General features: G+C 30.6%; 1 protein-coding gene across 1 annotated transcript in view; it reads left to right on the top strand.

Annotated features, from left to right (window-relative positions):
- The window catches only part of LOC111631873 (P2X purinoceptor 4-like), a 36313-nt gene that overhangs the window by 16261 nt on the left and 6857 nt on the right, over positions 1 to 13195 (top strand). Inside the window, exons 2-6 of the mRNA XM_023376210.1 lie at positions 253 to 430; positions 5192 to 5260; positions 6155 to 6233; positions 9301 to 9403; positions 9554 to 9643. Of these exons, the coding sequence (XP_023231978.1) occupies positions 253 to 430; positions 5192 to 5260; positions 6155 to 6233; positions 9301 to 9403; positions 9554 to 9643 (519 nt within the window). The remainder of the gene's footprint in view (positions 1 to 252; positions 431 to 5191; positions 5261 to 6154; positions 6234 to 9300; positions 9404 to 9553; positions 9644 to 13195) is intronic.

Here is a 13195-nt window from a genome sequence, read left to right as displayed (position 1 = left end):
AATAGAACATACTGTCGAAAGTGTCAAAAGTGCTTGTACTCATTAATTACATGTATTTACCAGTAACACCAAAAGACAGTTTTTATGTTTTTCATTTATTTTTAGTAAGTGACATATCTTGTCATTTTTCTCTTTTCTTTTAAATTAAGATGTTTTGAATCTTTATTGATTTGTTTATATTGAATGAATTTTGATAGCTAATAATAAAAAAATTTGTTTTCATTACATATAATTTTTCATATTCTTTTCCAGTTATGCTATTGTATATAATAAAGGATATCAAAGCTTTGGTGGACTTGAAAGTTCAGTTACAACAAAACTAAAAGGTGTTGCATTTGTCAATAATTCAAATGATGATTTTATCCCTCATGTTGACCCAAGTTTATATAAAAGGATATGGGATATTCCTGATATCATAGTTCCACCTTCGGTAAGCATTTGCAGTTTTTAATATTTCAATACAGAATTAACTATCCAGGGCTTTTTGAGATTTTTAAAATTTTATAAAATATGTGAATGTGTACAGTTGAACCCAAATTATCCAAAGTAATGTTGGCCAATACTTTCTTGGACAACTGAAAACTCAGATAAAATTGATTGCCACAGCTGAATACAAAATAATAATATGGTAGCACTTTTAAGCCTGTTTATATTTTAGTGAATTTAATCTTGTAAAAATTATTGGTTTTTTATATCATTTATTATACAGTTAATATATATATATACAATAGTTTTAAAAATAAAAAATGTACATTGTTGTATCCATTAAAATATTAATACAGTGGGTGATCGGTTAACGAACAGTTCGGATAGCGAACAAATTGGATAATGAACACTTTCGCGAAAGATTTTTGTGATCGGACAACGAACACTTTACTGAACAAACATAAAAAGAAGTGACGGAAAATAATGAATACCGACTGATTTTCCCTTGTCTTCAGGTAACAATTTGGAACCTTTCGGAACGCGAGAGACGTCAACATTGACGCTCAACCCGATACTGATCAGATAGTATTCCTCCGAATTTTGAAACTCTCCCTTGTAATTCCAGCTTTTTGTTTACCTTTCTGACAAATAATTTTTTAGTCTTCGCAAGACTGTTTGACGGGCACTTGTTAAGTTTTGCATCTGGGTTTATTTACGAAAGGTGAAAGTTTAACTGGCCCATTGGATATTTGTTAACGTTTTAATACCAAATTTCATCCGGGTCTTGCATTTAAATAATTTTTTGTGGACTAGTTGATTTCTGTTCTCTGAATTTTTGTGTTTTTCTGAACTTTTTATTTAAAAAAAACTGATATTATGGAACCTAAAAAGAGGAGTGTCAAGAACTGTGCTCACCATAGAAACCAAGTAAGAGATAATAGCCAGGGTAGAAAGTGGGCACATGATGTCCGATGTTGCTAGGCAGTATGGCTTGAACAGGTCTACAGTAGACACAATCTTAGCTATAAAAGATATATCAAGAAGTCTCAAGCTGCTAATGGAGTAATGAAAATCACATCTGAGAAATAAAGAGCATTTTAGAGCTCATAATGGAACCTGAAANCCTGTAAGTAAGTATGGCTTGAACAGGTCTACAGTAGACACAATCTTAGCTATGAAAGATATATCAAGAAGTCTCAAGCTGCTAATGGAGTAATGAAAATCACATCTGAGAAATAAAGAGCATTTTAGAGCTCATAATGGAACCTGAAATTGATCTGATGACAGAAGAACTCCAAGAACTCTCAAATGAATAACATCAAGAAACTCAGGGAGATGTGTTTTCTTTTGAAAAAGAAAAAGATGAAAGAGGACCATGTCGACGTCTGCTACTAAAGATCTTTTGAAGAAGTGGAAGGATGTCAGAACAATGATCATCCAAGTGGCATCCAAACCAGAATAAGGTTAATGGGGTTGGGGATCTATACAATTACAATACTATTAATTACCTCCGAAAAATCCTGAAGAAAAGAGAAAAGCAATAGACATTGGACAGATTCTTTAACCCCCACAAATGGAAAGAAACATGAGTAATAAAATGGCAAGACTGCATATATATGTATTTTTACTATTACATATAAATAAACATAGTAAAAAAGTGTGTATTTTTTATTTTTTGAAGTCTCCGGAACAAATTAATCAAATTCCCATAAAAACCTATAGTAAATCGATAATTGGTTAACGAACAATTCGGATAATGAACAAAGTCTTGGAACGGATTATGTCCGTTATTCAATCACCCACTGTACTACTATTTTTTTCCATACTAATTTGTCTCTATGCACATGTTGTTGTTGTTGTACTTATGTTAGTTTAAATTTATCTAATGTTATATTCCAAAATAAGTTTTCCATTTTAAATATGTAATGTTTCTTTTTTAAAATTGAATTGTTATAAAACTACATTCTTTACCTGAAGATGACATTGATAAAAATGTTGAAAATACTTTTTATTTTAACACAAGCATTTTAATGCCAATAGATAGTAGTTGTTTTAGTATTTTAATGGATATTATCTTGGCTTGGTGATCTAATCCTTTTGTATACTGCTGTAGATACATTTTAATATAAATGGTTTGTCTCAGATTGAAGTTAAATGGTAAAAGGTACAAACAAATCATTCAAAAATACATTTTATTGTTTTAAACTTTCTTTCATAAATTGCAGTAGTGTATTCACTTGTGTGTTTATCTTGGATACTGCAAAACCTTAATTGGGTTATGCTGTGTCATTAAATTTTAGTAATTTAAAAAAAGTTTATTTTAAATGACTCATAACTTATTGGGCTGCAATTTGAAAAAAATTGAAGACCTATAAATTTTCACTGTCATTCGTCTGTCTGTCCTTCCTTAATCTCGAGAACAGTGTTAGATGAAAATCAAGATCAGATATGAAAAGCTTAGAGGCTGGAGGCTCCAATTAACTATATACAAACTTTTTGTCTAGACCAGAAGTCACATGAATTCAGTTTAAAAATTTCCCCTGAATGGAGTTATGACTGACATGACTGTTGTCATCAGAAAAGTATGATGTACAGAGGCAAGAAACTACAAATTTGAGATGGAGAACATGTACTGTATTTTAAATTGAATAAATTAAGAATATGATTAAAAATTACAGCCCAGCATTGTGATGATTCACAATAAATAATTGCTCGTAACATCTGTCTTCTTAATCCCCACAAGGTGGAAGGAGTAAAAGAAAATGCTATGTGCACACACCACCTAGTTTATATCTATTTGTTGCACTACAATGACATTGCAGGTTAACTTTTTTGGTAAAGGGGTGTTATAAATTAAACAGCAGCATTTATTTTTTACCTATAACAAAAAAGTATTTTTCTATTTATTGTGGAATTAAGGTTTTATGCACATATTGTATATGAAATCAAAATGTTAAGTGCACAACAAAGCAATTTTTAAAAACATAACCTAGCTAGACTATTCATACAAATAACATAATTCACTTGTTTTTGTTTCATTATCTGCATATACAACGGTGAGTCAAAAAAAGTGAGATTGATTTTTTTATCATGTGGTGGACATACAGCAGTGAAACAAGTTTTCATGAGAAGAGTGAGTTCCATGGAATTGGCAAAAAGAAAATTGTAATCACATATGTGCATGCATCTTGTAGTCTGTGTCAACAATACTTGCATAATCAGCGGTCACATAATGAAAATAGTCAGTTTGTGATGAACAGTATGTAGCTTGAAATTTTGCATCCATTTGCAGAAATCTGCCACAGAAGCATATAAAATGTTGCAGCAGGCATGTAGCAAAGTTCTTCTGCAATCAACTACATTTCATTGGTTCAAACAGTTTAAAGAGGGCAGTATTTTGACCACAAAGCAGACTGGTCCAGGCATTCTAGCTATTGTGGTAAAAAAGTTCATGATTATTACAGCAGCTGCCATTGTTCAGAAAGATTGCCAAATAACACTGGATGGATTGGCAGGCATGTTACACATTTTCTAAAATAGGTGAAGAGATTAATGCCTGAACAGAAGTAGACTCAAGTAGTAGTATCTATGGAATTTCAGTATCTCGTAGCTAAGCCTATCTGAATTCCATCATTATTGGTGATGAAAATTGGCTTAACCATTACAATCTCAAAAGCAAACAGGTGAGCTCACTCCGGAAATTATCCAACTCTCTAATGCCAAAGAAAGCCAAGGTTGTTCAGTCTGTGGGTAAGGTAATGGTGATTTTTCTTTAACTACTGTGGAATGATTTACCAAAATGAAGTACCCCATACAATGATAATGCATGTCCTCATCTTTCCAATACTTGTTACCCAATATTTGGCGTGACATAAAAATCAAATGTGTGCTGTCCCTCTATACAACTCAGATCTTGCTCCTTTCGATGTTTTTGTTCTCTCCTCTGAAATCAGAGCTGTGAGTCAAATGTTTTATCTCATCAATGGTGGTTTTAAAGATATCAAAAGACAGCTAACATTTCTTCCAGGACTGGCATACAACTTGATGGATACTTTTTCAAACATGACCATATCAATCTGAACTCTGCAAAATGTATTTCATAAGAAATAATCACACTCTCTTTTGACTCGCCCATGTATACTTCTCAATGTGCTTCAATTAAATAAAGAATGACCACAGGCTATCTTAGAATAAAGCTTTACTAATCCATAGCAATAGTTAGTTAGTTTTAAAAATATCTGTATTTGAAAATATGGAAATATTTTTTTCCATGGGAATTAATGTTTTTCATATTTTAACAAGCTGTATTATCTACAACCTATCTACAGCCACCATGGGCAAATGCAGCTCTGAGAGAGACATGCGGCTCTTTTTGAGTTACATGCAGCTCTTGCTGAAAGTGTTAATTTCTGCTTTTTATTATTATTTTTACAATTTTATTTCTACAATTTTGTGAAAATATGTTTATTAAAAAAAGTCAATATTTGCTTTATATTATATTTATATTATATAATAAAACTGTGGTACAAAACTGTAGTACAGAATAATAAAAGTACAGAACTGCAGCTCCCATGCATTTTGCAAAACCTACATTTTGGCTCCCACTGAACTCTTACTTGCCCACCCCTGATCTACAGTTTACTAAAAATGTTACTGGGATTGACATATTGACGATACCTGATTTTTAAATGAATAATTTAATACAGAATGATAGTTATTTCTAAAATTTCAGAATTTTAATGAGGATTATTTCTTTAATTTTCAGGACAATGGAGCCTTTTTTGTAACAACAAATATAGAAATTACTCGTCAAAATTTATCAACTTGTCCAGAAGTAAGTATCATATAAGTTTATTGTAGTATGGCAAGATTATAAAAATAGATTTACAGTAGGGTCTTGTTTTGCATCAGATTTATATCTCCTGATTTATGTCATTTTAGATGGCAAATGGTTAGTATTCGTAGTTCCTTTTTTTTTTTTTTTTTTTGGAGCCATTAAATCTGACTGAAGTCATACTTCTCCAGCTTCTAACACTTTGAACATAAACTATCAAATACTGCTAACTGTAGTAAATACTTGGTTTGCATGTAGCATGTATTTTCCTCAAGTAGTGTATACAGTCGACCCCCCTATAATTACGGTCCCTATAATTACGATTCCTATAAAACTACGAAAAAATATACGTATTTTGGAAATGTTGAGTCGGATTAGTGTAGAATCGATTAATTTTATGGAAGAAAACCTTTCAATCAGCCATAGTCCGTAAACGTGACACATGTTGGGCTGTGATTGGAACGACTTGTAAGAAATCGGATTCCTAATAAATTGGAACGTATCTATATCTTATAGGGGGGTCGACTGTACAATACAGTATAACAAAATTTTGCTTTATGTATTCAGCAACATCAAACTAAAATGTTATTCATCATAGTAAAAACATAAGTAAAACATTTTAAACACATTTTAATGTTTTTCTGTTTTGGCAGAAACACATTTTAATGTGTTTCTGCCTAGACACATGAGCAATTTACAATATGGGACTACTTAAGTGAATTTGTAGTCCATCCTATCTGCTAGCAAACTACTTCTGCATAAAACAAGACTATATTGTTTATCTTTCCATTAGTAGTGTAATATTTTTGATCAGAGTCTAACTATTAAATATTTTAAATTCTAATTGTGTAACAAAAATATATGAAATAAAATAATTTTTTCTTAATTTTAAAGGATCCTTCTATAAAAGATGCTATATGCAATATACATAACAATACATGTACAGCTGGACATCATTACATGATTGGAAATGGTTTGTTAAAAATTTTTTATATTAATTTAATTTTTGAATTTATTTTAATTAAATTGAGGAAAAGATTTCTTTCTAATTAATTTATACATTTGCATAAAATTCATCAAAAAGTTGGTTAAAAACTGGGCTTCGGAGTTGGAGTTGGAGTCGTGGAGTTTGTGTTTGAGTCGGAGTCGTCAAAAAATTCGCCGACTCAGACTCCTTTTTATTTACCAACTTGTTATGTACATAAAACGGAAAAGTATTGGAATCGTGTCAAATTTAAGCCTCCAAGTTTTTTTTTTTTTTTTTTCAAATCTACACGTTTGGAGACCTCCCGAACCCCTCAAAAAAGTCAATGAAGGGAAAAAATTAGCGCACGCGCGTGTGTGTTGGCATCTAATTTGTTTAATTTCTTTATTTTCTGTTCTGAAATATTAAACAATATCTCAGAACGGGTAAAGTTTAAGAAACGAAATGTGGCACTGTAGCTCGCGTATAAAGGGGCATTAATACTATTAAATTTTGGTTCTTAAAGGTCGACAGGGTGAAGACTTAAAAGTGGTCATGTGTCATATCTCCTAATGAATATTTTACTCATTATTAGCATTCAAAATTTAAAAAAATAAAATAAAACGCGTCTTTACCCTCAAAGTAAGCTTTTTTGCCATTTTATAATAGTACAGTGAAACCCGTTAAGATGTTCTCGCTTAAGATGTTAGAATGTATATGGGGACATGATTTAGTTCAACCACTATGACTTAAATAACTAACTCCTGTGTTAAACCATCCGACTCTGATTCTGACCACTCCAACCACAGAAATTATTAGGCTTCAAACAGGATAAACGAAATTATGCCCCTCACACACAGTCTAACATCCACACATATAGAAAAAAACCTCGAATCTTTTGCATATCTCGAAATTTCAAGTTGTCCCGAGTCCAAAAATGTAAAAATTTGGGAGGGGTCATTTTTTGACCGAGCGCTACACTTTTCATTTGTTATATATAGCCTAATAGCCGGAAAAGTAAAAATTATTGAATACATATTTATATATTACTTAGAGAAGTCTTTTAGCTTTGGAATAAAAAGTTTTTATGCTTTATCTTTATTACCACTCTATTTATTGAATATTCTATTTTGAGGTCACGTGATGGCATCAGAATTTCCGGGTCTCTTTCGGTAACATGTCTGCCCCTAGTCGGAGTCGGATGGCAAGGAAAAGTAGGAGTCGGAAGATTTTTATGCGACTCCACAGCCCTGGTTAAAAATTAGAGGACCATACAAAAAGCTGAAACAAAATATTCAGCATTGAAAAAGTTTAAAATGTGAATCAGTATTGTTTTTTTTATTGAATCTTAATTATCAAAATATAAAATATTGGATTTTTTGCCCTGCCAGGGTGTGGCCGAGTTATCTGGACTGCTGGGTTATCGAGTGTTGAGTTTTTGTGCCTCTACTGTATCATAATTGATAACAATTGCCAAAGTTTGGTTATAATAAGTGGAATATTTTAACTAATTTTATGTATTGTTCTGGGGCTTACTGAATACAATAGCTGATTTTATAACATTATCAAAATGCTATGATTATAAACTAATTTTGTTCCACTGTAATAAATTTATTTAATTTTTGATTTTTTATATGCTATTATGACTTATAACAATAAGACAAAAGTTTTAACTTTTGTCTTATTGGAAAGTTATAAATAAAATTTTAGTAAAGGGAATCAACTTTGTTTCTACCACTATTTTATTTAATGGTTTGTTAAATTATGGCAAGAGCAATGCACTCTGAGAGAATTGACCTGAATTAGTCTTCATGATGATAAAAATATTTATATACATTTGAGAGCAAGGTTTGAAAATAATGTAATTCATTAAAATAATGTTTTATTTGCAGAAATTTTTATATAAACTTGTATGTTTTTTTTTTATTAAGAAAAATGTTTCAGTTGACTATTATTTATATTTTATTTTATTAGTAATTTTCTAAATTTTGTAAATGCTTACTCATATAAATTATTGGATATTTTAATTGACAAGTCTATGCTTAATTAAATGTGCCGAAAATATTTTTATAAATAACTCTGAAGATGTGTAGAAATGATTTTTGTTACTATAAGTTTTAATTCTTACATTTTAAATTTAACAATTGTTCTTAATCATTTGTTCTTAATCATTAATGTATTATTGATGCTTTCATTTTGAGTCATATTTTTATTTATGTTGTTCTAATAGTCTATTTTCCATTTACTTTGTTCAATGCCTGTTTTTTTTCTATTTTCCAAACTTCACAAAGTATAATCGTTTAATTATAATTCATAATCTGTGTATGTTTCATCATCAAACTATAAAATTTTATTTTTGAATAAATTAATAAAACTGTTTAGTAAAACTGTATGTCAAACATGTTAGGTTTTATTATGCAGGACGTTCCCCAATGGATGAGTGAATTTCATTAATGAATTATAAATGAATCAAACTTAGGAAGATGCTGTATGATTTGATATATAAATACAACTCAAAACAGTTTTTTTTAATCCAGAAAAAAAATACCTGCCTTAAGAAAACTTTATTATGGGCTCCATTTTTGATGCAAACAATATCCAACCAATATTTGGTTTCTCACCACATTCCTTAGCATTTCCAGAGTAACTGTTTTGGATGACATCTGTAATTAATTGGTTAAGTTAACCAATGTCACTCACTTTTGATACATACACATGATCTTTCACATATTCCCAGGAAAAAAACCAGAAAAATAAGGTCTTATGTTCATGGTGTTCCTTGCATCACAAATGCAGCCCATATTAAAATCTAAAGGAAAGGTATTTTTTTGATTAAAAAATTGTTTTGAGTTGCTGCATGATTTGATTATATAATAACTACATTTTTCTAAGTTGTTTGGTTTATTTGTAAATATTCTATCTTACAAATTTTATAAATTTTCTTTATTAAATAATGTGTTTTTCTTACAATTGTGTTAAACTTTTAAAAGTAATATTTTTCTTTATATTTATAAAATGAAATGCTATAAAATAAAATTTGATCAAATATTATTAATTCTGTGATTGATATTTATAGGTGTAGCAACTGGAGAGTGTGTTCCAATCTATAATAGTACTAAAGCAAACTATACATGTCAGATTGAGGCTTGGTGTCCTGTGGAATATGATGAAAAACCATTGTGAGTAATAAATATCAAATTTAAAAAAAATCCTAAACATTAGTTTAAATATATTTTTGTTTTTTCACTTTAAGAACAAAATTTACATATATTTATATGAAGATTATAAGCACTACAGTAATGCAATTAAAATATATTTTTTGTTTTCAGAAAAAATGGAACAGCTTTGTTTCCTGATACAAAATATTTTACAGTTTTAATAAAAAACTCTGTCGATTTTCCAACATTCAATATCAAAAGGTACTTTTTTTTATATATAAATGCTCACATACATGCACACTGATCGAAAAGTCAGTTAAAGATGTATTTTATAGTTAAAATTAGTTTGGAACTACAGTTTATTATAGTTCATGATTAGTTTCTCCATTTGGAGTGGCTGAATCATACATAACATGTAGCCATTTCAAATCAATTTTAATCATTTCATACAATTTTAAAATAGCCTGAAAGTCAGTTAACGAAGATATATCTTGTGTAAAATTTATTGCCACAGAGATAACAGTTAAAAGGTGTTCTTTACATAGATGTTCATATATACATATCACCATCAGGGATTCGTCCAGGTGGTGAGGAACAAGGCTCTGTATATGCATGTCAAGTCACCTGAGAATTTCTAGAGGATAAATTCATCTTCTAGAACAGGGTTGTCCAATATTTTTTCCTAATAGGACAAATTAAAACTTTACATATATTCAGTGAGCCACAAAGGTAATTTATATAAATATATGCTTTTTAAAAAGTTCAAAATGTGAATATCTAATTTTGATAACAAATGCAGTATTTTTTTGTAATTATATATATTATTGACAGTAAAAACAAATTATAATCACACAAAATAGATATAAATGCAATGTGAGTTTTGACATTATCTTTTTTATAATACAGTAGAGCCTCGAAAACTCGGCACTCGATAACCCGGCACTCCGTATAACTCGGCCACACCCTGGCAGGGCAAAAAACCCTTAGTTAATTAATTTTCATGATAAAGACAGCTTTATGCCTCATAAAGTATTTTTCTGAGGTCTATCTTATCAGGTAAATTACTGTACACAGCATATTCATTAATTTTCATTTTCATGTAGTAAAGTCTCTGCCTTCATAAAAGACGTACTTTTCCTTTCTTTAAGAGTATTTGAGCAGTTTATTCTCTGTTATATTCTCAAGTAAACAATACATACAAGTGCAGTACAGTATTTTCTAAGGAAACACTCATACTTATTTTTTTAACCCCATTCCCGATAACCCGGCATTTTCACAAACTCGGCTACCCTTCGGTCCTCATTAGGCCGAGTTTTCGAGGCTCTACTGTATTGTCAACATCTGCATTTATGGTACTAGTCTTAATTCTAAGAATGCTAGTTAAATGGGAATCACCCAACCTATTTCTTTCAGCAGTTTGATGTTTTTCATGCACAAAAAGAATTGTTCAGAACAGTATGTTTATGCATGTTGGATAGTACAGGTTTCTAGTAACAATTATGTCATTACAAGTATATCCAATCAAAATGTATCCAATTTATGATATACTTTACCAAGCTAAATGAAAATGTGCCCAAAGAATTTAGGGTGCAGTGGGCTGCAGGTTGGACATCCCTGTCCTAGAATAATAGGTAGAGAAAAATTATTTGCATAAATTATCTAACCATCATGTAAATTGTTAAAATTTATCATTAAAACAATTTTTTAAATAAAAATTAAGGTAAAATATAAGTGAATTTTTGCAAAACTAAAAATATTCCAAATGATAGCATTGAATAGAGGTAATATGCTAAATCTAAATGTGACCACATCTGATATGGTGGTCTCACAATTTGCAGAAGACATTTCCATTAAAAAAATGACACTTTTGGCATTGCAAACAACAGAAAAGCCATTTCTAGGTTTAAAAGTGACTAAAACTGTTGAATGTCATTCCTACCCTCTACAATAACCTTCATCTTGCCAGAATTTGCATTTCTTGTAGTCTGTTTAATGAAAACAATGACAATGCTGTCACTGCACTTTTTCCATTATGAAAATTAACATGAACTATTGACCTTACAAAGTCTCAGGAGAATGATGACTCAACTTTAGGAAACAATGGAAGTTCAAGAGTTCAATGTGATTGAGGATGCAAACCAATCGCTTCACAACTTGACAATATTACAGCTTCTGTTTCAGTCAATGAGTCTTGCTCACTCCAGTAAAATGTAGTGTTACAGCAGTTGAGTGCTACCTTTGGCACATGTGGAAGGTACTGAGAATGTGTGATGTGTTGTTACCTGTCTAAGATTGATCCAAAACTAACAGTTTCTTGCTACTGACAGAACAACTGATTTTTGCATTGGTCTACCTTGAAGAATAGAAGTGTATGTATTGTGGCCATGGAAGATAATATGGAACAACTGGGCACATTATTACCTCAGTGGAACCATAAACAATTGTAACTGTCGTATTTGAGTCATAGAAAAATCACATTTTCTAACGTATTCCACTGCACACAATCTGGTATGAATTTCAGCCACATTTCTCTTTGGATTCTTCAAAGAAGCTAGTTCCAATGTTCCTGTGACATATGCTGTGATGACCTAGAAAAACCAAGAGATGCTCAACACTTCCTATCCAAACTGCAACAGTGGCAATGCCTCGAATTAACCACTTTCGTGCAAGGTGGAGTGCATCAACATATCTGATCTGATTGAATGAATTAAAAGTATTAGCTAACTGAGTTAGGATATAACATTAATGTTATCCATTAAAGTTATTTTGTTGGAAAGTAAAGTATGATAGTAGAACTTATCAGATGCTGCATAATGTTTTTCAGATATATTAGTATCTGCAAAATCATTTCATCAATAACAGTGATGATAGTTTTTTTATTGTCTAGTCACCTCACTTTCTAAATCTTAATCCATGTGATTTTTGGTTGTGAAAACACTTAAAATTTTTATCAAGGACATCTGCAAATTTGACAGTTTTGAAGGATAGTATAAAACTTTATATGAGAATCATTAGGGGATAAATTATGATTAGTTATTGAACACAGTTTGTTAACTTCAGGTTTTTAATCTTTAGAATGGAGACCACAAGGTCTTTGTATAGTATGCATGTCTTGTAGAAGTAAAATGTTTGCTGTGTGCCATTATAGTGAATCTTGGTGCTAAATTTTTTTATGGAAATGTTTTTCAGATGTCTTAATGTCATCATACCAGATTGATTGCATTTAGAATACTAAATATCTCTGGGAGTACTTTAATTACAATTACTCAGTATTTTTTTCCTGAGTAATTGTACATTTTTGAAGTTACAGGAAACTGTATTTATTTTAAGATAGTAACAAATATATTTTGGATTGTAATATATTTACTTAAAATTTTTAATTTTAATGGATTTATAATAGTTTTGTGCTGTTGACAGTCAAACCCAGGTCTACATAACAGTATGTTGGTGCTTTACTGCTATCTTAGTTTAGTTTCAATTAGTGTGGCTTAATAAAAAAATTATATAGTAAAATATGATCAGGATGAAGTTGTTAGCTAGTTAATGAAAAACATAAAATACAATAATAGAGTATATATAATACAGTGGTACCTCAGGATACGAACGCCCCAGCATATGAAATTTTTAGGATACGACATGAAATTCGAACATACAGTGGTACCTCAGGTTACGAACGCTCCAGCATACGAAATTTTCAGGATACGACATGAAATTCGAACATATTTTTGCTCCACAATACGAACAAAAACTCACCATACGACGTTACATTAGTTCGCATTTTTCATTTGTTTTTCTTACTACAGTTATTTTTTT

The sequence above is a fragment of the Centruroides sculpturatus genome, unplaced genomic scaffold, assembly GCF_000671375.1.
Source record: "Centruroides sculpturatus isolate CEXI.00-Female unplaced genomic scaffold, Cexi_2.0 scaffold788, whole genome shotgun sequence".
NCBI lineage: Eukaryota > Metazoa > Arthropoda > Arachnida > Scorpiones > Buthidae > Centruroides > Centruroides sculpturatus.
Note: the sequence above shows the minus strand (reverse complement) of the source record. Positions and strands in the feature narration are given on the sequence as shown.